This window comes from Schistocerca piceifrons, chromosome 5 (assembly GCF_021461385.2).
Source record: "Schistocerca piceifrons isolate TAMUIC-IGC-003096 chromosome 5, iqSchPice1.1, whole genome shotgun sequence".
NCBI lineage: Eukaryota > Metazoa > Arthropoda > Insecta > Orthoptera > Acrididae > Schistocerca > Schistocerca piceifrons.
In genome coordinates this window covers 475,211,571-475,237,222 of record NC_060142.1, presented here as the reverse complement: position 1 = coordinate 475,237,222, position 25,652 = coordinate 475,211,571, and the positions used below count along the sequence as shown (strand labels likewise).

Sequence of the window (25,652 nt, the reverse complement as noted above, 5' to 3'; positions counted from 1 at the left end):
CTTTGTATGCTTTCTATCAGTTCTCATTCTTCACTTCACAGTTATATGAACAGCAGTAGAATCTGGTACCAACCCCTTCCATCTCTGACTCTTTTGGTCACATATGTTGTACGCAAAATAGGCAACTGTTTGTATAATTTGCATGATGCTTAATGTGTGTGACATTGACATTCTTCTGACAAACACAGTATGCTGTGGAAGAAACGTAACTCATGTGGCAATGTTACTTGTTAAACAATGGAAAATCTTGTTTGGAATATCAACAATTGTGTGTGAATGTGTGTCATTTCTTTTCTTTTCTTTTCTGAAGAAGGGTTTTGCTGATAGCTTAGTGTGTAACAGTCTTTTCGTTGTGCCTGTCTGCAACTCAACATTCATCTTTACAGTGAGTAGCAATCTATCTTTTTCATAATTGTTAATGTTACTTCTTGTGCATTTAAGAAGTTTCCCATGCATCAGCACTTGGCAGATGTCCTAGTGTAATACTGGCTACAGGAAAAATTTTTGGGAGGATGGGATGGCCCATACATCCTGGCTTCCAAAAAGTTGGTATTAGTTGCTAAGTCGGTACACCTGTGAAGACTCACACAGAGATGCTTTCCAGTACTCCTGTCACAAGAAAATCTACCACATGGGTGCATCACCCATCTAGAGGATTTTCTCAAGAAAAGGCTATAATATTAGAATGTTTATTCTTAATGTACATCTTTTATGGGGTTGCATTATGTGTATGACTATTAATGAGTTTACATGATGGCTGGCATTAAGCTGCCAGCTCTGCTGTAAGTGGTCACTTTCCATTTGGGGATTCCCAGGGTTAAGTTTCCAGTCATGGGGTGGTAGCAACTATTTCTTCTCATTACATTGTTATTTGGTCTTGATTTCATTACAAGAACATTGTCTGAAATGCCACTGCAGATTCGACACCTCGCTAATTGGTACACTGTATCTCTGTTAATCATACATAAATGGACGTCAGCTTCCTCTTCTACTATACTGCAGCACAAAATGGAACTGAAAGAATGTATATTTTCAGAAATTTCTTACTCAAATTTAGTCCTACATTTGATATTAGTATACTTTATTTTCAGCAGAAATGCCCCCCTTGTCTTTGCTAGTCAGCTTCTTATATCCTCCTGGCTTTCTCCATCACATATTGTTTTGCTTCCAAGCTAGTATAATTCCTTTATTTCATCTGCTACTTGTCCCCAGTTTTGATTTTAAGTTTATCATTCATCTCATTTCTGCAACTCCCTGTTACTTTAGTCTTTCTTTAATTTACTTTCAGACCATTTTCTGTATTCTGTCTGTTTCATTCAACAGACCCTATAATTCTTCCCCACTTTAACTGAGGGTGGCAATGTTTATAGCAAATCTCATCACTCATACCCTTTCACCCTGAATTTTAATCTTGCTCCTTAATCTTTCTTTTATTTCTGCCATTATTTCTTCAAAGCACAGGTTGGACAACAGAGGAGAAAAAGGCTGAACCATTCTTTATCTCCTTTCTAATCCAAGCATTTCTCTCTTCTTCTTTAATTCTTATTGTTCTCTCTCAATTCTAGTACTTATTGTATATTACTCACACTTCCCTACAGGTTATGCCCATTATTCTGATAATTTCAAACATCTTGAACTATTTTATGTTGTCCGATTCATTTTTTAGATCTACACACCCTATCAAGAGCACTGTCAGAATTGCCTGTTTGGTGCCTTTACCTCTTTCTAAAGTCAAATTGATAACTAACACATCATCCATTTTCTTTTCCATTCTTCTAAATGTTATTCTTGTCAGCAACGTGGATGCACAAACTGTAAAGCAGATTATGTTATACTTCTCCCATTTATCTGCCTTTTGATTGTGGGATGATGATATTCTGAAACTCCATTGGTTCGGACAGAGTCCGTTATACACACTTTAAGGAAAGAAAAGTATAGCTTATGTGCTTATTTTACATTTAATAATGGATCACACATGTTGTACAATCTTCAGTTTAGCACATGGTTAGTTTTAATGTTCAAAATGTTCACTGTTGGCAGCTATACATGTAAAAGAATGACGAGCTGTCGACAAAACTATGTCAGTCAATATTATAGTGGAGATCGCTGCACATGTCGCTGTAATCTCCTGGCAAATTTCCTCCAGTGTGCATGGCTTACTTCAATAGATGTTATCTTTCACAGCTCCCCACAGGTATAAGTCCACAGGTGTTAGATCTGGTGACCGTGGAGGGAACTCAATGGGCCCTCTTCGTCCAATCCAATACCCCAGAAAATTGTAACCCAGGAAAGCTCATACGGCTAGGTGGTAATCCTGTTGGTAGAAGACCTCTCCAGCATCTCCAGAAACCACACGTATACCTGGCAAAATTGATGTGTGTCACATTTCCAGGTACATTTCTCCAGCGACAGCGGCATCAAAGAAAAAGGACCCTACTAAGCACCTAGATTATAGTACACACCACACATGAACTCCTGGTAGATTGACCACTTTATCCACATAAATACGCAGATTTTCCGGTGCCCAGTTCACACTGTTATGCCAATTTATGGTTCCATTAAGTTTAAATTGTGCCTCATCACTCCACACTACCTTCGTCACAAATTGTTCGTCACCAGTTACCATTTGCTGATGCCACTCACAAAATTGCATTCGGCGATCAGGATCATCATCATTAATCATGTGCAGTAATCGCGGAATGTAAACTTTCCACTTTGCAGCTTTTAGAATTCTTCATACACTTGAACTGCTAACCCCCACTTTATGTGCACATTGCATAGCAGACTTCTGTGGAGAATGAACAAAAGTTTCCAACGCGAGAGTCGATGAAGCAGGACCTGTAGCTGTATGATATCTTCCTGCTCTTCCTTTGTGAATATCACACATTTTTCCATGCAATTCAAACTTGTCAATGATACATTTAATTGTTAGGTGGGCTGGCTGTTCTGTTTCAAACTCCCACCTCCACAGACGTTGCACTTCAACGGCATTATCGAACTTGAAAAACCACTTCACAATAGATTTTCGTTGCTCAAATGAAAAGCGAGCTCAAAGCCATCTTGTTTTCACAATACCGAGATGAAAGTACTAACATCTGTTGAGCCAAAGGCAATACTACAACACACTTGTAACTCAAATTGAATGACAATATTGATATCTCGGCAGAGCTCGACTAAGAGTCTATACATTTTTCTGCCAAACTCTGTAAATTCCTTACAAAGACTTGATTAATCTTTTAGTTGTCACTTAAACCACAATGATTTTAGAAATTGTGACAGAATGTTATCTATCTCTTCTGTCTCTTTTGTTTACAAGTCTTCCAAAGCTCTGTCAGACTACACTAATGCTGGATCCTCTACACAAAAGCTATCAGTTTACTCTTTCCACCAATCTCCTCTCTCTTATCCATTTCAGAGTGGAATTTCTTTTGCACTCCTAATGTTGATGCCCTTACTTTTAATTTTATCAATTTTACTTGTGTGGAGTCACTGCCATCGATGCCACTGGAGCCGGTATCTGGTAACAACTGGTAGCACGTTAAGAGATTTCAACGGATGCCGATAGCTGTCACACAGGACAACAATGCAGGCAATGATGTGTGCCTGTTGGACTTGCCTCCACTGGCTGCCAACAAGGACAACCTCTGTAGACTGGATACAGGGCTGGTTTGTTGTGAGCTAGAGAGCAAACTACGTAGTGTCTTGGTGTTCCTATTGTGTGCCAAGTTTTGACATCTATTGCTGCGCATACTAGACTATGTTTATGGACTGTACTCCTGATTTGATCAAAGTTGAGTAAATATACATTTGCAGACTATTTGTGCACATTAATTACTTGCTCTCATCCAGACCTATAACAGTGACAGTATGCTGCTTCGCTACTCCTGGCCACCCACCTTCCTACGTTGATATCCCATAAAGATGTAACAACTTTCACTTTTCTACATGCTTAATTTGCCCTTATGACCATTAACTGCTTTTCGATTTCTTCACATTTTTGTTATTGCCATTTCACTCTATCTTCCCTCCACTTCACATTGATTTTATTTCTGAGTGACAATCTGCATTTACACTCTGCAAACCACCGTGAGGTGTGTGACTAAAGGGTACATATCATTCTACCAGTTATTAGGTTACTTCCTGTTTCATTCACATATGCAGTGCAGGAGGAATGACTGACTGAACACCTCTGTGAGTGTTATAATTGTTCTAATCTTATCTTCACAATCCCTAGATGAGTGGTACGTAGGGATTGTAATATATTCCTAAAGTAAACATTTAAAGCTGATTGTTGAAACTTTGTTAATACACTTTCTTGGGGTAGTATACATCTATCTTCAAGAGTTTTCCAGTTCAGTTCTCCCATGGATCAAACAAACCTGTGATCAGCAGAATGAAAAACCAGTCCGAAGTTGCAAATTTTACTTTTACTATGTGACGATGATTTGGAAATGGGTCTTGGCCTGAAACTAGTCTTCGAGTAAAAAAAAGTATAATTTGCAACTTTGGACTGGTTTTTCATTCTACTGATTAACAGAAGTTGCTGATCCACAGCTATTCCAGCATGCTGGAAATTCTTAAAAAGTTCGTAAACCTGTGATCATTCATGCTGCCCTTTTATGTATACGTTCAATATCCCTGTTAGTCCTATTTGGAACAGGTCCCACGTACTTGAGCAATATTCTAGAACTGCTTGCACAAGTATTTTATAAGCAATCTCCTTTGAAGGCTGATTGCACTTCCCCAGTATTCTACCAATAAACTGAAGTCTACCACCTGCTTTACCCATGTGATCATTACAATATTGCGAAAAGGATAGTTCCTACTCACCATATAGCACAGCTGCTGAGTCGCAGATAGGCACAACAGAATGACTGTCAAACAAGTAATCTTCCGACTGAAAAGGCCTTCATCAGGATGAGACAACATACATTCACGCAAACACAACTCACTCACACATGATCACAATCTCTGGCTGCAGAGGCCAGACTGTCTCAGCAGTGAGGAACTGTGGTCATGTGTGGGTGAGTTGTATTTGCATGAGTGTGTGAATTTGTGTTGTCTAATTCTGATGAAGGCCTTTTGGCTGGAAGCTTACTTGTCTGACAGTCTTTTTGTAGCGCATGACTCAGCATCTCCGCTATATGCCGAGCAGCAACTATCCTTTCCATAATTGTCATTATTCCATCCTGAATTTTCTTTTGTTTGGTTATGTCTATACGATGATTGCATTTCATATCCCTACAAAGTGTTATACCCAGGTATTTGTATGAGCTGGCTGATTCCAACTGTGACTCATTGATATTATAGTCATAAGAAACTACACTCCTGGAAATGGAAAAAAGAACACATTGACACCGGTGTGTCAGACCCACCATACTTGCTCCGGACACTGCGAGAGGGCTGTACAAGCAATGATCACACGCACGGCACAGCGGACACACCAGGAACCGCGGTGTTGGCCGTCGAATGGCGCTAGCTGCGCAGCATTTGTGCACCGCCGCCGTCAGTGTCAGCCAGTTTGCCGTGGCATACGGAGCTCCATCGCAGTCATTAACACTGGTAGCATGCCGCGACAGCGTGGACGTGAACCGTATGTGCAGTTGACGGACTTTGAGCGAGGGCGTATAGTGGGCATGCGGGAGGCCGGGTGGACGTACCGCCGAATTGCTCAACACGTGGGGCGTGAGGTCTCCACAGTACATCGATGTTGTCGCCAGTGGTCGGCGGAAGGTGCACGTGCCCGTCGACCTGGGACCGGACCGCAGCGACGCACGGATGCACGCCAAGACCGTAGGATCCTACGCAGTGCCGTAGGGGACCGCACCGCCACTTCCCAGCAAATTAGGGACACTGTTGCTCCTGGGGTATCGGCGAGGACCATTCGCAACCGTCTCCATGAAGCTGGGCTACGGTCCCGCACACCGTTAGGCCGTCTTCCGCTCACGCCCCAACATCGTGCAGCCCGCCTCCAGTGGTGTCGTGACAGGCGTGAATGGAGGGACGAATGGAGACGTGTCGTCTTCAGCGATGAGAGTCGCTTCTGCCTTGGTGCCAATGATGGTCGTATGCGTGTTTGGCGCCGTGCAGGTGAGCGCCACAATCAGGACTGCATACGACCGAGGCACACAGGGCCAACACCCGGCATCATGGTGTGGGGAGCGATCTCCTACACTGGCCGTACACCACTGGTGATCGTCGAGGGGACACTGAATAGTGCACGGTACATCCAAACCGTCATCGAACCCATCGTTCTACCATTCCTAGACCTGCAAGGGTACTTGCTGTTCCAACAGGACAATGCACGTCCGCATGTATCCCGTGCCACCCACCGTGCTCTAGAAGGTGTAAGTCAACTACCCTGGCCAGCAAGATCTCCGGATCTGTCCCCCATTGAGCATGTTAGGGATTGGATGAAGCGTCGTCTCACGCGGTCTGCACGTCCAGCACGAACGCTGGTCCAACTGAGGCGCCAGGTGGAAATGGCATGGCAAGCCGTTCCACAGGACTATATCCAGCATCTCTACGATCGTTTCCATGGGAGAATAGCAGCCTGCATTGCTGCGAAAGGTGGATGTACACTGTACTAGTGCCGACATTGTGCATGCTTTGTTGCCTGTGTCTATGTGCCTGTGGTTCTGTCAGTGTGATCATGTGATGTATCTGACCCCAGGAATGTGTCAATAAAGTTTCCCCTTCCTGGGACAATGAATTCACGGTGTTCTTATTTCAATTTCCAGGAGTGTATGTTTTTTTCATTTTGTGAAGTGCACAATTTTACATTTCTGAACATTTAAAGCCAATTGCCAATCTTATCAAGATCTGACTCAATATTTATGCAGTTTCTTTCAGATAGTACTTCATTATAGTTACTGCATCATCTGCAAAAAGCTTGAGGTTACTAGTAATATTGTCTGCAAGGTCACTGATGTACAACACGAACAGCAAAGGTCCCAACAGAGTTCCCTGGGGCACACCTAAAGTTACTTCTACTTCTGATGATGACTCTTCATCCAAGATAACTTGCTGCGTCCTTCCTACCAAAAAGTCTCAATCCAGATTTCACTTGATACCTCATGTGATTGTACTTTTGACAGTAAGCATAGGCGTGGTAATGAGTTAAATGCTTTTCAGAAACGAAGAAGTACTGCATTTATGTCTACCTGATTGCCTTGATCCAAAGCTTTCAGTACATCATTTTAGAAAATTGAGAGTTGGGTTTCACATGATTGATGTTTTCAGAATTCATCCTGGTTGGCAATGAGGAGGTCATTCTGGTCAAGGTACCTCATTATGCTTGAGCTCAGAATATGTTCTAACATTCTACAACAAATTGATGTCAAGGATATTGGACAATATTTTTTTGGATCACTTCTACTATCCTTGTAGACATTTGTGACCTGTGTTTCTTTCAAAGAACTGGGCATGGTTTTTTGTTTGAGGAATCTTCAATAGTTAGGAGAAAGAAGAGGCTCTACCTCAGCCACAAATTCAATACAGAATCTGAGAGGGATTCCAATAGACCCTGAAGCTTTATTCAATTTTAACAATTTCAGATGTTCCTCAACACCACTGACACAAAAATTTTTTTTGTTCATCTTTTCAGTGGTATGATGATTAAGTTGGGGCAATTATACTGGGGTTCTCTTTGCAGAGGAACCTTTGAAAACAGAGCTAGGCATTTCAGCTTTTTCTTTGCTACCCTCAATTTCAGTTCCTGTCTCATTCACTATGGGGTGGACACTAACTTTGGTGCCACTAACAGCCTTTACATACGAACAGAATGACTTTGGGTTTTGTGAAAGATCATTTGAGAATATTCTGCTATGGTAGTCACTGAAGACATCATGCACGGCTCTCATGACAGCCAAATGTTGTTCATTCAACATCTCTCTATCTACAGGGTGGTCCATTGATAGTGACCAGGCCAAATATCTCACGAAATAAGCATCAAATGAAAAAACTACAAAGAACGAAACTCGTCTAGCTTGAAGGGGGAAACCAGATGGCACTATGGTTGGCCCACTAGATGGCGCTGCCATAGGTCAAATGGATATCAACTGTGTTTTTTGAATAGGAACCCCCATTTTTATTACATATTCGTGTAATACGTAAAGAAATATGAATGTTTTAGTTGGACCACAGAATGGCGATGTACTTCCAACATGACGGATGTCCAGCACATAGCTCGCATGTGGTTGAAGTGGTATTGAATAGCATATTTCATGACAGGTGGATTGGTCGTCGAAGCACCATACCATGGCCCGCACATTCACTGGATCTGAAGCCCCAGATTTCTTTCTGTGGGGAAAGTTGAAGGATATTTGCTATTGCGATCCACCAACAATGCCTGACAACATGCGTCAGCGCATTGTCAATGCATTTGCGAACATTATGGAAGGCGAACTACTCGCTGTTGAGAGGAATGTCCTTACATGTATGGCCAAACACATTGAGGCTGATGGGCATCATTTTGAGCATTTATTGCATTAATGTGGTATTTACAGGTAATCACATTGTAACAGCATGCATTCTCAGAAATGATAAGTTCACTAAGATACATGTATCACATTGGAACAACCGAAATAAAATGTTCAAACGTACCTATGTTCTGTATTTTAATTTAAAAAACCTACCTGTTACCAACTGTTCGTCTAAAATTGTGAGCCATATGTTTGTGACTATTACAGCGCCATCCATCACAAAGCGAAAAAAGTGGCCCAACTAAAACATTAATATTTCCTTACGTACTACACGAATATGTAATAAAAAATGGGGGTTCCTATTTTAAAAAATGCAGTTGATATCCGTTTGACCTATGGCAGCGCCATCTAGCAGGCCAACCATAGCGCCATCTTGCTTACCCCTTCAAGCTAGACAAGTTTCGTTCTTTGTAGTTTTTTCGTTTGACGCTTATTTTGTGAGATATTTGACCCGGTCACAATCAATGGACCACCCTGCATAGCTCTACGCTTTGTTTTACACTTGTTATACAGTAATCTCTGTTTCTTTATAAGTTTCTTTATAGTGACTGTGTACCATGCAGGCTCCCTCATTACGTACTATTCTTCGGTTGCAGTATGATTGGGGAACATACGTACAAGTGAAATGAGGTTTTCTGTAGAGTTTTTGCTTACATCATCAGGAGATGAGTCTGGTGGGTGAAAGAAGGCTCAAATTAATAATTTTATGCCCACTCTTGATATGGAGTCTTGCCCAAACAATCTCATATGTAACTTCAATTTCTATCTTGGTGGTCTTCAATTTCTATCTTGGTGGATTATACTGCTGTATTCCTTCTATTCCTGAACATTTTTGTATTTCCTTCTTTTGTCGATTAATTGAAGTATTCTTTTACCACCCAATTTTTTTCATGGTTACCTTCCTTGTATCTATATTTGTTTTTTAATATCAGTGATTCGTCTTTTCAAGGAAGTCCATTCGTTTTTTACTGAACTGCTTATGTAGTTTGTACAATCTTTCCCAAAGATCTAGCACAACTCATGAGCATAAATCTAGTTAATCTATGCTCTTGGTAGCCTGTGCTTACCTGAAATCACTCAAGTGAAAATGCAAGTACACTTTGCCATTAATCTAGCCCAGTCAAATTGTTCGAGGCCCACATTTATTAAAGATGTTCTCTGCATGAGTCATTCTTTCTATTTTCTGATCTTTCAAAAACAGTCGCATTGTATGTGCTAGATGTTAAACAATAAAGCATCATCCAGCCGCACATTTTCAAAAAGGCCAACCTATTAACAACAGACATGTTAATATTACCTGGTATGTACCATGTCTACCTACTTTTTCTTCCAGGTGTAGCTTTACTGCTCCTCCAGTAATAAATATTCCATCATATGCACTTGCACCATAACAGAGGAATGAGTGCACATTAAGGCTCAATATTGTGGCACTATTTGGTATAAACAGAGGACACAATTCATTTTTCATTTTCACACTGTCCCTAGTCCCTAGACACTGTTTTGTGTATGTGTGGTTGGGTGGGGGGGGAGGGGGGGGGGATTGCTAGGGGCACTGAATGATGAGGTTATCAGCACCTAGACTGTCAAAATGTGAGCAGAACAGACTTATCTTTGTGACAGTATATGAATTGTTTATGAGAATATTTTCCTTACAGACTCAAAATATTTTTCACTATACACAAACAATAATGAATTACACCAGTCAAACAACTTCAAACCATAATTTGAAGCGAGGGTGGCTGAAACTCTAATTAGTCTCATAGAACAACAAATATAAGATTGTAACAAAAAGGAACATCTATAGCCATCCTTATGATGTTATTTATTACATGGCTACCAGTTCTGCTGCTTCAGTGCACTGTCTCCAGGCCTTAACTGACACCGAGGGTATAAATTCTAATTATATACACAATTCAGCAGTGGCCAGTATCTATGAACTGATTTTTGCACACTACCTGTCGGCAAAAACCACTTCATACGCACTAGAAAGCAAGTTGTTGGGTAACAGCCTGAGAAGGAAACTGGTCAGTCCTTGTTTACCAGAATCATCCCTGTACTTATTTCAAAAGTAAATAAGAAAACCAATGCAAACCTAAATCAGTGTGGTAGTTCTGTACGAGAACACTACATAAATACTCATCAATGGACGAGGATGAAGGGAATAAGCCTTGTAACATGTGAGGGGCATGGAGCTTCCTCAAATTACAAACATTTTTCTAAAGAGATTTTTTTACAAACATTTTTCTATCAGCTATACACAGGCTAAGCAAACATAAAAATGTGAGAAATTTAACCACAGGAACAAATAGTATGTGAATGTCAGCATTAAGACTGAAATTGACCACAAAATTACACAGTGCTCTTACCTATTTGTAACCATTCTTGGACAAAGTTCATTTGCTTTTTCGACAGCCGTCTTGCATTTCAGTTCACGAGTTTTCAAGTCGGTTTCCATGTGTTTTATTTTTGCAAGATGAGTTTCATAATTCTTTTCTAACGCTTTCAATTTCATATTTGCACTTTGAATTAAGTTTTCATTAGCACTTATCTTTTCCTGGATAAAAAAATGAAGCAGCACAACCACATTAACAAGTGGAGCTCAAAAGCTCACTGCAGTACAATCTTTTAAATGCATTAAATTGTACAAGTATTTTCATTTATATCTGTATCAATATATGGTTCTTAAATAAACATGCATAAAAAAAGGACATACACCAATGAGCCAAAACATTATGACCACCTGTTTTAATAATGTGTTGTTCTACTTTCCAAACACAGTACAACACAGATTCTGCTTGGCACAGATTCTACAAGTCCTTGACAGTATTCCAGAAGTATGTGGCACCAGACCAAGCAATTCCCACATATTAAGGGATGGTAGTTTATGGGCATGCAGCTGGCACGTGATATGCGTTCCAATGGGTACAGATCAGCACATTTGGTGGCCAAGACATCAATGTGAGTTCATTTTAATACCCCTCAGACCACTGTAGTATGATTCTGACCTGCAACACAGACAGTTATCCTGTTGGAAGAGGTCATCGCTGTACAGGCAAACTTCAAGCTTGAAACGATGAAGGTGGTTCACAGTAATGTTTACATAGTTCCCTGCTGTCATTATTCCTTCGTTTACTACTACAGATATGATGGAAGCCCAACTCAATGAACCACACAGCATAATTCTGCCCACATCAGCCTGCATCTGTGACACAGTGCATATTTTGTGCAGCCATTCGCCTGAATGATGGCGTTTAAGGACACAACCATCAATTTGGTGCAACAAGAAATGCGATTCACTCAACAGATTACATGTTTCTATTGATCCAAACTGAGAACTCAGTGATGCTGTGACAACTGCAATCATAATAAACGATGTCCTTGGGTCATTACACGAACACATGTTGTATGATGCAGAGCTCCATGTTCAACAACGGCTTCTGAACAGTATGTTCCAAAACACTAGTGCCTGCACTAGCACTGTACTCTGTCATCACATCTACCACAGATTGCTGCCTATCCTTGATTAAACAGTGGGGGATCCTCTGACCTCAACATTTTGTGATGAGACATGATCGTCCAATACCATACTGCCTGTGCATTATTTCACCAACGTTCATCCACTTTCCATAGGTGCACATGACAATGCTACCCTGACAGACGACCAGTTTCACCATTTCAGAGATTCTCATTTCCAGCCGGAGCATCAAACCTGCTTATATCAGTGGATTTCCACATTTGTGGCCTGTATCTTCACTATAATGACTGCCCATTCATCCAACCTCGCAGTGCGCAGAAGTCATAATGTTTTGCTCATCAGGGTATGTGAGAAAATACATACAGTATATTAGACTTTTCATTGAAATTCAGAATGAATGGAAATTGGTATTCTGAAACTAATTTAACAGCTCACTGTATTCAATAAGTAACTAAGTAAGAATTTCAAAATACAAGATGACAAACTGAACCCATAGCACGCACAAGCATAATGTTTTAGCAACAAATGTCAGATCAAGTGGTAACATCTATAATTAAAAAAAAGTGGAATTTTACACTACTCTCAAAATTCTAAGTCACTCAAATAGACTGATCTGCATTTTATACAAATTATTTATGAGCAATGTTAAAACATTTCTTTCAGCGTAAACACAGATGAATCAACTAAGGTTCAATATATTATAAGCTGTATTTCTTCACAAAGAAAGAAAATACATAAATAAATAAATACTCCACAATAAGCTGTATTGTTACAAAAGGAAAATGTGTCACAAAATCCTTAATACATTCACGCGCTCTGAACACTCCATTTAACTCTTCTGCTGCTACCCATGACCTCTTTGTGTTCCATGCGAGCCTGCTTTTGTTATCGCTGTACTGCTCGCCAAATGCTGGTGCCCATGCTGAGAGATGGCATTCTCACCGATATGAAATACTTATCATCCAATTTTTCAAAAACTATTTGATGAAAAAATTTAATTATTGCAAATCTTACCGTCTGATATCTCCACTGATGAAGAACTGAATTTCTTTTCGTTATCCATCATACTTACTGGAACTGTATCAAATTACGTAAAGCCTTGCCCAAAATTTAAAAGAGTTCACAGAGGTAAAAACACATTGTGTAAACATTGCATATGGTGGGTTTTAGCTCATACATTGCAGTGAATAGAATGTACATAAGATATCAAAATTTTATTTAAAATTGAGAGCCGAATAATGTCATTTCTTTCTTAATTTATTGGATATTATATCCAACAGACGTTTGGGTGCAATGAGCCCGGTTCTGTCCACATGGACCTCCAAACTATTATGAAACATGTATCATACATTTTTAAGAAAAGTACTAGGCGGGTGGGGGGAAGATGATTTTTTACATCTTCATCTGATATCTTCACTTGATAAAGGACTGAATTTCTTTTTGTTATATGCAATAGTTACTGTGCTGCCTCAAATTACGTACAACTTTGTGTGAAATTTTAAAGATTTTGCAGAGGTAAATTCGCACTGCATAAACTTTGTTTATGGTTGATTTTAGCTCATACATTGAAGTGAACGAAATATGGATAATATATTGATATTTTATTTAAATTGAGAGCAGAAGAATACCTCATTTTGTTATCAAGTTATTGGGTTTTGTATCCGAAGCATTGTTGCTGATACACATCCTTGGGCATTGCAAATCAATCATAATGAGGTTTCCAGCAAATGATATCATATGTTGTATGATAAATACTCAAAACTTTTTTATTCACCGAGATATGGAAGTAAACTGATGGCAGCAGTGAGAGGTCGGCAGCTCAGGACGAATTCAGATGTCCACAGCACTGTAGAAAAATCTTAGCAGCGCTCATATACATGTCTGAAACACCTGGGGAATGGTGTAGCAGCATGTGTATACATGCCCACAGTAGCAAAAGTGTTAATGTAATACAGCCCCCAAGACTTCGTATAGGCCGGGAGAATTGGCATTCACACATAATACAATCCAGTTCTGAACAGTCTGCTAGAATTATACTGTTTCTGTTAATTTTCATCAAAGACGGACTTGCCAAAAAGCAGACAGTATGCGTCACATCATTCCTTCCTCTCATACTGCACAGCTTACAGCCACAGAAATAAAACCACCTCATTACTACTGCAAGATAAAGTACTATGTACAATTACCTTCAGAGAAGTGCCCGCAGAAATAATTTGCTGATTTTCTGCTTGAAGGCTCCTTATTACATTTTTACTTTTTTCAACCTCTGCCATCAATTCCTCATATTCTTCTTTCAGCTTATTACATTCTTTCTGCACCATACTAAACCTTTTGTTAATATCTTCCAACTCCTCTGTCTGTTAACAAAGTTGTAAAATATAAGTTGTAGATAAATGAGAACATACCACCCCTACAAACATTCTATTAAATAAGAACAAAATGATCATCTGGCAGTAGAAAAGCTCCGCAGGCTTTACATTAGTATCATTTCAAAAGGTACAATATCTACATTACATTTCCCAATAAAGGTGTAATATGCAGGCTTGTCTGACAGCTAATGGAATACACTTCATTGTGCTAGCATCAAACCACACTTACATACTGCTTTTACAGTGATGGGCAATCATGGCATTTTTATGTGGGCCCTAAAATAAATCAAACTGTAAATGATGGAAACTTCAAGAAGGAATAACAACAATATGAGATAGGATGGATTGCTACTCTCCTCCCAGAGAAAGTTCTGAGCAGGCATGTTGAAAGAAGATTGTTAGATGATGAGATAAGCTATCGAGCAGAGCCCTCATTTTAATGGTGCCGGGGGGGGGGATGTACATATACATACACACACAGAGATAGACACGCTTGGGCGCAGTGCTCAGGGTTGACAGTGACCATGTGTCAGTAAGTTACGCATGATTATTAATGTGTGTGTGAGCACGCGCTTATGTGTTTGTTTTTCTACTCTGTCCAGTAGCTTATAATATGTGGCAAATTGCAATTGGCCCAATTTCACTTTGTTAAATTGTATACATTCACACTGTACAAGCAGTTAACGTCAAAGGTTATGAAAATCAAGCCTGACGGATTTTGTATATTTTACAATGAGTCCACTTCCAGACATCCAGTAAATGATGTTTCATACCTGAAAGTGATATTTTTTAAAAAAGAGGGGATTAGGGGCAGGGGGTGGTTCTGTATGTATTTTCAAAACACTAAAACTCCATTACAGTAGCAAAATTTACCTATGCATGTACAATTTCAGCACAGTTAATTCCTGCCCTATGTGAAATACAATTTCTGCACAGTCAATACCTGCCTTCCGTTGAATACAACTCTTCAACTGAAATATTGGTAGCAGGAAAAGCCACTCCCATGCAGAGTGACTTATCAATGTGTACAGAAAATCAAATAATGTAAAATAATGCTGAAAAGAATTGAAAAGTTGCATACCATTTTCCACATAAATCAATATTTACGGGATATTGTTACTTTTCTGTAGCTCATAAATGACACGTTGGAAGAGCATAAAACTAATTCAGATATAAAATGGTCACACTGTAAAGATTTCATGGAGCTGCTTCATTTAAATGAAGCATGGTGGTTGTAAAATACTGGAAACATTTCAATGTTGAACCAAGCAAAGCAGGGTCGTATCTTAAGAAACACCATAATTCCTGTGGGCTTGGCTTCAGTAGCTACTTGGCGAATGTTGTTAAGTGAATGTGGCATAGTTTTTCTGGTATAAGTATAATATCAACATGAAACAGGAAGTCTCCCATGTGGTTGCTTGTTTTTACATCCATGTGCAACTACTTGATCCAGCCATGAATGCCATTCGCATAAACAAAAACTTTCATGTTAATTTTTGACTAAAGCATCGACCGAACTACAAAATGGAAGTGGATTTTTCATCTGTATATTATACATACTTTCTACAGCAAACATCTTCATTCATAATGAAAGGTCGCCCTGTACACCGTTTATCTTGGCTTCATGTGACAATGATATGACTTTCTTTCCTCTAAATCTGGAGTTTAGAAGTATGACAGTTCAGCTTTACTTTAATATTTCTTGGAGCACTATAGGTGGTATATGAACTACTTATTTATGTCCTATTAAGTAATTAGCAAGAGGAAAAAGCACTATCTGTTAGATTGACCAAGAACATGCTTTGAAATATATTACTTTTACAATGATTGTAAATTTGGCAGATATGAGATGCATGCAATGACGTATGGAGAAACACACACAATTTGGTGGGGGTTATTTGCTTCTGACCAAAACATATTTCTGGCAATACAAATGATATAAGGGAAGATTAAAACACAAATTTCAAACAATGGAAAATCCAGGATGGAATGTAACAATATTAGAGAACGAAAGTTGCTACTCTCCATAGAGCGGAGATGCTGAGTTGTGATAGGTGCAACAAAAAGATTCACACAATTAAAGCTTTCAACCATTAAGGCCTTTGTCAGAAATACACACACACACACACACACACACACACACACACACACACACACACACACACACACACACACACAAGCAAGTGCAACTTGCACACACATCTGGTTTCAGTTATCTTGTGTGCAAGTTCCACTTGCTTGTGTGTGTGTGTGTGTGTGTGTGTGTGTGTGTGTGTGTGTGTGTGTGTGTGTGTGTGTGTGTGTTTCTGACAAAGGCCTTAATGGTCGAAAGTTATAATTGTGTGAATCTTTTTGTTGTGCCTATCACACTCAGCATCTCCGCTATATGGAAAGTAGCAACTTTCCTTCTCTAATATTGTTACAAATCACAAATTTGGTTTATAGTGAGTTAAGCACCAGCATCTCAGCAGTATCATGTAACAGCCACAAGTAATCTACACAGTCCTTGTATTCAGAACTTTTTGAATAAACAGATAACAAGAGCTATTATTAACGAGAGCTCACACTGATTTGTCATTAGAGTGGCAAATTCAATCTTAATGATATGTACATTAAAGGTGATATTGACTTTTTAATTCCTGGTTACAAAAGCCTTAACTATGTAATGTTTGTCACAAATGCAGGAAACCATAAATATATCTACAGATCTAAAATTCTAAGGCATACCAGTGTTGAAAGACTGCTCGATTCTGGTTCAACAGAGTTCTTTAAATTTGATAACTCTTTGGAAATATTAAGCTTCTCCCTGCTCAGGCTGTTACGGACATCATTTATTTTTTGAAGTTGTTGTTGCTCTTCTTGTACTTTTTTGTTCATTGAATGCAATTGCAACTGAACATCCTTCATCTTACTTTCCAAAGCAATTAGCTCTTCTTTCACATTCCTGTAATATTTTGCAACAAGAAAACATCAAGAACAGTAGCTGAATTTCTACAAAACATTATTTTTAAATATTCTGAATGGGTAGGCTTTTGGTAATGTTGGCTTGCTACATATTTCTAAAGATTCACAGATTCCTGTACCTGAGGCATAAAGAATTGAGAGAGAAAGAGTACGTGTAGCAGGAGTAGGTAAAATGTATTATGATAAGTTTTGGAAGATTAACAGGGAGACATGAGGAGACAGCAAGGAGAGAGTGTAAGAAGGATACGGAGGCAGACCATTCAAATTGACTCAGGATGAAGAAACCCATTAAAACAATACTTACCAAAGACCGGCAATGTTCTGTGCACAGACAGCCAATAATAGAAAGAAGATGAAATGGAAAACAGGAAGGCAAAACTGATACATGAGAAACTAAAGTCAAAGAAAGACAATATGAAGTTAAAGGATTTGTGAGAATTAGACTGGGGAATGAAAGTGGGATCACTCTTAGTTAGTTCAGAGGCATATTCTGTGAGCTGTGCTATCCAATCTTTCATTGGAAACTGGTAGCAGCAAGTATTAAGAAAGGATGATTACAGTTAAATGTCCCATTGAAGACAATGTCAATAGAGACTGAGAAAAAGCTCATATTGCACAAGGACAGGGAAGAAAAATTGAACATGTTCTTCTGAAATAAATCATTACAATATTTGTCTTAAGCAATTTACAGAGGCCATGAAGAACCTAAATCTGGATGATAGGACAGGCATTAGAACTGCACTCCTCCCAAATGTGAGTCCACTGTCAAAACCACTGCGCCATCTCGCTTGGTTTCATAAACATTATGATGGCCAATTCAAGGGCAATTATTTGAACAGAGTTTGACGAGCCTAGAAGGCAGCATGTAGAAAATGGCAACCACCTGAGGTGAGGGGCAGAGAGGATGTTCAATACTGGAGTAGGAAGTACGTGCAGAAACCTTTGTTTTGCATTCCTGACAAATATTCTTCTTTGTGAAGTGAGGACTCTGCCTTAGCCCCCCCCTCCAATTTTCTTTTCGACCCTTTTCTTTTGGGCTAATAATAATTCTATTATTTTGCACAATATTTCAATGAGTGACTTATCTGACTCCATCAACAAATACTGAAAGCAGTGATCTTTGGAGAGTTCACTGTCGAGCAATCAACCAGAGCCCTTATTTGCAATGCAACAATATTTATACCAGAGTTCAAATCTCTATGTTGACCATGTCCCTACTTTTCATATGAACATTTCTTTCCCAGGGACAATAGTGGTATTACATAAAATCTGCACGGCTTCAACATTTTTTGACTGACAAATAAGATGACTTTTGAGATTCTTAATAGGTTTTCCAGCACCATAAATACAAGAATGCCTTGATTAACATGCACATGCACATTTCCAACTACTATTGGGTAGCTGACATTAGCAGGATGCTGCAAACATCTTTCGAAATGCAGAGACAGCTATCCAACGCAACACCTGCATATGTCAAAGGAAACAATGACGGTTAATAAGCAAAACCTCTAGATGACTAATGGGACAATAAACAGCTGGTGGTTGAAATGCATTTTATAAAACATTTTAAAGCCATTGAACCTCACCTCTTGGGTACATTGCATTTGTAAGTACACATAAAAAATAGAAAGGAATACCAAAAATGAGAGGAAAATTGCGTATGTGTAACATCCAGTCAATACTGAGCACTATCTCTGATTTAGGGATAGCATGAGAGACGTAAACCAGGGTTTCCACTTGGCTGCAATTTGAAACCTATTCCTCCCAAACAGTAGTCTGCTGTACAGTGCTAGATTATGTTTGTATTTTACATTCTTATTTAGTCTGAGATATTCTGATTGTTTCATAAACAGGCCAATAATGGAGGAGACTGTTTTATAAATGGCCCAATGATGGGGTGGATGAGGCAGCAAACTGTGGAACTGACAATGTTATATGTGTCAGATAAGTGTCTAAGGAATATAAGAAGTAAGGACTACAAAAATAACGATAAGAAACTAAAGAAATATATGCATCATGCAAGACAACTTCAAAGATGAACTTAAGCTTCTAAGAAAGGTACTGAAGAAGCAAGTTAGAGAAGTGGATGAATGCAGCACATATGACATTAAAACTGTGAGAACTGCCACCACAACTGAGGACAATAAAAAAGCAAAAGTTGAAAATATTCTATATGAAGTAGTGGTGGAATTTTATAAAAACTTGGAATATTCGGTGTATATGAGTGTGGAAATAGCTGGAGTAGGGGTAGTAGTAGTAATAGGAGGAGGAGGAGGAGGAGGAGGAGGAAGAGCACTGCAGATTAAACCCTGATATTCTGAACAGGTGCAAGTGTATTAATTAATACAACAGACTCCAGTTTGGGAGGAGTAGGTTTCAAATTGCAGCCAAGTGGAAAACCTGGTTTACGTTTCTCATGCTATCCCTAAATCAGAGATTGTGCTCAGTATTGACTGGATGTTACACATACGCAATTTTCCTCTCATTTTTGGTATTCTTTTCTGTTTTGTGTGTGTATTTACAAATGCAATGTACCAAAGAGGTGAGGTTCAACGGCTTTAAAATGTTTTATAAATTGCATTTCAACCATCAGCTGTTTATTGTCCCATTAGTCATCTAGCGGCTTTGCTTATTAACCATCATCCGGGATGCAGGGTACAACAGATTAGTTAAAAACATCCCATATTCTGTTGAAGCTGAACCGCGTCAAAATTATCCACAACTGTATAACCAATTTGTCTTAGAATACTGAAAGTCATATTTTATGTCAAACATACCGATGGCACAGGAGAAACAAGACAAACAATTACTGGAATAATCCCTCAGCAGTCAAGTGACACCAAATACAGCATTTTTTTTTAAGTACAAATGCACTATCTTTGATAGTTTCCAGTAATTGTTAATCTTGTTTCTCCTGTGATGTCTGTATGTTTGACATAAAATATGACTGTCAGTATTCTAAGACAAATTGGTTATGCAACTGTGGATAATTTCAATATGGTTCAGCTTCAACAGAATATGGGATGTTTTTAACTACAACTGTGGATAATTTCGATATGGTTCAGCTTCAACAGAATATGGGATGTTTTTAACTAATCTGTTGTACACTACATCCTGGATGATGGTTAATAAGCGAAACTTGTAGATGATTAATGGGACAATTAACAGTTGATGGTTAGAATGTATTTTATAAAATACTTATAAATGAGTATAAATATGCAGTTTCATGTTGAACATCAAGCAGTTTTTGTGAACAATCTTTACAAGGAAGGAAGAAAGGACACAATGTCTGATTTAAAAAAATGTCACTGGAGATGGAACAAAAGTTTTGAATGAGTAGCGATAGGAAAGGAAATTGGGCACATGTTTTTTAAAGGAACCACCCTAGCACTCTAGTGTGAACTCAACGAAAATTTAAATCTGGATGGCCAAAAGATAGTTTAAAATCTGCCCCTCCTGAATGCAAATCAAGTACCTTAACCCTTTCGCTGCTGTGGACATTTGCACATGTTCCCAAGGTGTTGGGGACGTGTATACACACACAGCTTGGATTTCCCTCACTGCTATGGACATTTGAATGCACCCTGATATGCTGCCTCTCACTGCTGCAGAAGAGTTATTTCCATATCTCCGTGAATAAAAATGTTATGGTATTTATCATACAGCATGTGTGCCTAACTGCGTGCCACCATTTGCAAAAATCTTCATTTCGATATTTTAAACCGTTTATGATACAATGATTGTTATGGCTATGTGAGTCCCGATCTGCAAGAATGTCAATGTGCACCTCAAGTGTGACCATCCTTTAGATATAAAACCCAATAACTCTAGACTTAACGAGATATTTTAAATAAAAATTTGATATCTTATCTATATTTCATTCCTTGCAATGTATGAGCTGAAATCAACCATACACAAAGTTTATGCAATGCGTTTTTACCTCAGGGAGTTCTTTAAAATTTCATGCAGTGTATCACTTAATTTGATATAGTGCAGTAAGTATGACAGTTAACAAAAAGAAATTCAGTTCCTTATCACGTAAATATCTCGAACAGTGAGATGTGCAAAAATGAAATTACTCCACTGAATAGTTTTTGAGAAATTGGATAAGTGTTTATTATTGGCTGAAAACCTGTCTCTCAGCAAAGGTGCCAGCATTTGGTGAGCAGTACAGCCATAACAAAAGCCACCCCAGCACAGAATGCAAAGCACATATCTACAGCAGTGAAAGGGTTAACCACTGCACCATCTTGCTTGTTAAAGGCATTTTCCCCCCCTCAAAGAAAATATTCAGATGGCAACATTAGGAAAGTTCTTCTCCATCTGTTTTATTTTAAATCTTGAATAACTTCTCATTATTTTCAAATCTTTAATATGCATTTCATTACACAATACTCCAGATATTTATCTTTTGCTATTTACTTCACCTTTCGTTTCTTCTATTTGCTTCATCAACAAGACATTATACTTCAATCTTCATTCCTCTTCCTCATTACCTTAAGCTGTTAATAATTTTACGAATGATTCCTAATACCCAAGATTCGTGGTTTTTCGCTGTTTAGTGAAGTACTTGTTGTTCTCATTCCACAACAGATAATATAGGTACTTTTTGTCTATCAGAACGCAATAGTTTTCATGAGTCATATAATTAAATCTGAAATAATTACCTTCCATACCACGGAATTAACTTATGTGTATTTATTTTACATATACACAGTCCGACAAAAATAACGAGCACCCACAAGAGAAGGTCAATGTCAATATACCTTCGTACACGTGTACACTATGAGCAGATATGTGAATAATTAAACATGCAATTCTCTGTGACAGGTAGAGGGATCACTAGTGTTTAGTGTAAGCCAGGTAGGGTGTAGTGGGGGTGTGAACAGCATAAGATGTCGAATGATTACTGTGGAAGACATGGAGATGCTGTGTACATGTGTGAGGGTGTTATCAGCATGTTTTAAAGTGGCCTCACTGTCGGATCTCCATTTGACCTTTGGTCAAACTGTGCAATATCTAAATTTGTGGGGCACTTAAATGTGACAGTGGCCCAATCATGTTTGAGCATCACAAGAAAGGATGCCTGTATTGTGTGTCCAGTCCATTATGACTTCTCCATATCTGTGCCTGCCTTTTGAGAAGAAGTGATTGACTCCCTGCAACATTCTGTGTCATCCAACACCATTGGTCAGAGGCTAGAAGCAGCTGGACTAGGGAATCACTATTCAATGTGTAGGATGCCATTAACACCACAGCACAAACAACCGGGTTTGGAGTGGTGCTGTGACTGGGGAGCACAGACTGTTGATGAGTCACAGCAGTGGTATGGTGTGAGGAGCTATCGCATATGAATACAATTCACAGCTGATAGAGATCAAGGGAACTCTGAGGGCACAAGGTACAGCGCAGATACTTTGTGTCCTCAAATGTTACCTCTCATGCAACAATATAGTGGTGCCATTTTTCAACAGCACAATGTATAAAAATTAATAAAATGTTCCAGGCTATTATGCCATGGTTGAATGGATTTCACATTAAAACCCAATGTTTAGTTCCCATCTACACAGAACATTTTCAAGGGGGATCACAGCCTCTTTGAATGTCTGATTCACACTCTGTCTTGCTACTGAGTACAGCAAAATTCCGCTTCTACGCAACTGGCTGTTGTCAACTGCCATCATTTGCTGCTGCTACCACCCCACGGTGGAAGACTAGTACACATCCTCTTCAGCACCAGAATCCAGATTCATTCAGTTTCACCCTCTCCTTCTTCCAAACTGAATTCCTGGGGTGTTTTACAATCTTTATCACCTCTCTCTATAATCTTTCATGGTATCTCCTTGTGGCTATCAGTACTTCAGTCCTATCAAAATGAATGTGGTGGTCTTCTGGCTGCAAAGCATATTCCGCAAGATCTGTCACTCTCCCCTCTTCTGTAACTGCCCTTGTGCTCTTCTAGTCATTTTTTGACTGTTCTTTTTCTAGTACCCACATACCACCTCCCCACAACTACATGGAATCCTTTAAATTTTTGCTTTTGCCAGCAGTTAGCAAACATCCTTGGCCAATTTTAGGTGATCTCGTATCCTGTGGGTGGGTTTGTCTATTACCGCAATGTTCTGCTTTTTCAAGACTTTTCTGATACCGTCAGTAATACCCTTAATGAAAGGCAGGGAAACTTTAGATTTCATCAGTGCATGAGCATCGTTATGGTTTCTACGTGGTGGTCTTAACGCTCTTTTCACCTCAGCAAATGAATAACTGTTCTTGAGCAATGCACTGGTGAGATGTTTTAATTCTGTATCAAGCAGCTCTGGTTCACATATTTTTATTGCTTTATCTGCCTCGCTTTTGTAGTGGGTGGTGATTTGAATCCTACTTCCTCTATGGGGAGTAGATGTCAAGAAATGTACAACACGTGGAAGGTCTCCAGAAAGAGTGTGAAGCTTTTGTGTTCCCTCACATTTCTGTCTCGCTGCGAGTAATCAGTGCTATTCTGAAGTTTTTGAGGATTAACCAACTATGCAGCTCAACCAATGCACATTGGATTTTCAAAAGGATGGAAGAGGCTTTACTATGAGTGCAGATTCAACAGACCCATGAGGAACTTGCAAGCACAGACTGTAAGTTAATGTTTCTCCATATTACTACCAGCAATAAACTGTGTAGTGATGACAGGGATAGAACTGACAGACTATTGCTTGATACTATTACAACACGTATGTTGACAACATATGATAGACAGAAGAGAAAATCTGATAATTTGCAGCCTAATCACACAATCCACCATTTAGACACTTACTGCACGGTTATCAATTTATCCACGTGTTTGTTATCTGACAGCAAGAGATATGTGCTTGCCAAAGGTGGAAATCTTGCCATCAGTCCGTGAGTTGTGTCCACAGAAGAAATAACAGCCAGTGTAGAAGCAGGCATTCTTAGTGTGGACGCAGTTACAGCTGAAGAAATCCATATAGAAACTGTAAGAGTATTGTCTTGTGCAAACCCTCCAAAAAGTAACAATACTGTGACTGAGGGAAATGCCATAAAACACTTGAATGACGATGATAGTGTTGATATTCTCCCCACTGACAAGGGAAATACAATAGTTGTTTTGAATGTGACTGACTGTGCTACTACGATTAACAACTTATTAGATCTGCCAACATACAGGGAACTGAGTAAAGATCCCACTGACAAAGTTCTTAGAACTTTTATGCAGTTGACAAAGAAGTCTTCTATCAAACAGAGCATTCAGAAAAGTCTGTTCTATTCAGTTGCACTCCCATGAAGACTTTAAGGACTGCTGCAGGTGCACAGAGATCTTGTTCCTCTAAGGCCTATAGAGAGTGCTATTGGTTTGCCCTCCTATTCAACTGCCACATTCTTGACAACATTACTATGACCGTACATGAGCCAGTCGGATTTGTATATCAAGAGTTCAGCACATTTTATCTGTAAATTAAACAATATAGTGGTACAGCTGGAGGACATATTGGCTAGTTTTGATGTTGAATCACTATTCACTATGGTTCCGCTTAATGAAGTGTTGCAACAGCTGAATTGGATTTTACTTCTCAATGGTGCATAACTGTTTAAATAGTTCCTCTAAACCATATATTTCAAATGGAACGATGAATGCTCTCCCCTCTTTGTAAAAGCACATTGCTATGGGGAGCCCCTAAAGCCCATTTAAGTGAACTCTTTTATAGAAAAATTCGAGGAGCATTCTTTGGAAACTGTGAAAAAGAAACCGAATATTTGGTTCTGGTACATGAATGATATGTTTGTTTTGTTGCAGCATGGCAGGGAGGAGCTGGATCATTTTGACAAACATCTCAACGGGATCAATTCGAAGATTCGGTCTACCATGGAGGACGGGGAAGACGAAAGACTGAATTTTCTTGATGCACTAGTTTTCAAGGAAGAAGATGGGTAGCTTGGGCCAGACAGTTTACCAAAAACCCACTACACAGTCTGTTACCTCCATTAGGATTTAAACCATCACTCACACCAAAAGCGGAGCATCATAAAAATGTTGGCGGATAGAGCAAGAAAAATCTGCGAACCAAAGCTGCTTGACACAGAATTAAAGCATCACATCAATGCACTGCTCACGAATGGTTATTCATTCAGTGAGGTGAAAAGAGCATAAGACCATCACATAGAAATCATAGCGATGCTCAAGCACTGGTGAAATCTAAAGTTCTCCTGCCTTTCATTAAGGACTTTACTGCCCGCAGGTTAGAAAAATCTTGAAAAAGCAGAACATCGCGGTAATAAACAAACCCACCCACAGGTTACAACACCACCTAAAATCCAACAAGGATGCTTGTCAACTGTTGGAAAAAGCTAGAA

At 39.1% G+C, this 25,652-nt stretch overlaps 1 protein-coding gene across 2 annotated transcripts in view; it reads right to left on the bottom strand.

Annotated features, from left to right (window-relative positions):
- The window catches only part of LOC124798288 (structural maintenance of chromosomes protein 6), a 218,138-nt gene that overhangs the window by 60,315 nt on the left and 132,171 nt on the right, over positions 1–25,652 (bottom strand). For both annotated transcript variants that reach the window (XM_047261615.1, XM_047261614.1), the window contains 3 exons: positions 17,055–17,271; positions 14,145–14,315; positions 10,850–11,037 (listed from right to left, as the gene is read on the bottom strand). In XM_047261615.1, the coding sequence (XP_047117571.1) occupies positions 10,850–11,037; positions 14,145–14,315; positions 17,055–17,271 (576 nt within the window). The remainder of the gene's footprint in view (positions 1–10,849; positions 11,038–14,144; positions 14,316–17,054; positions 17,272–25,652) is intronic.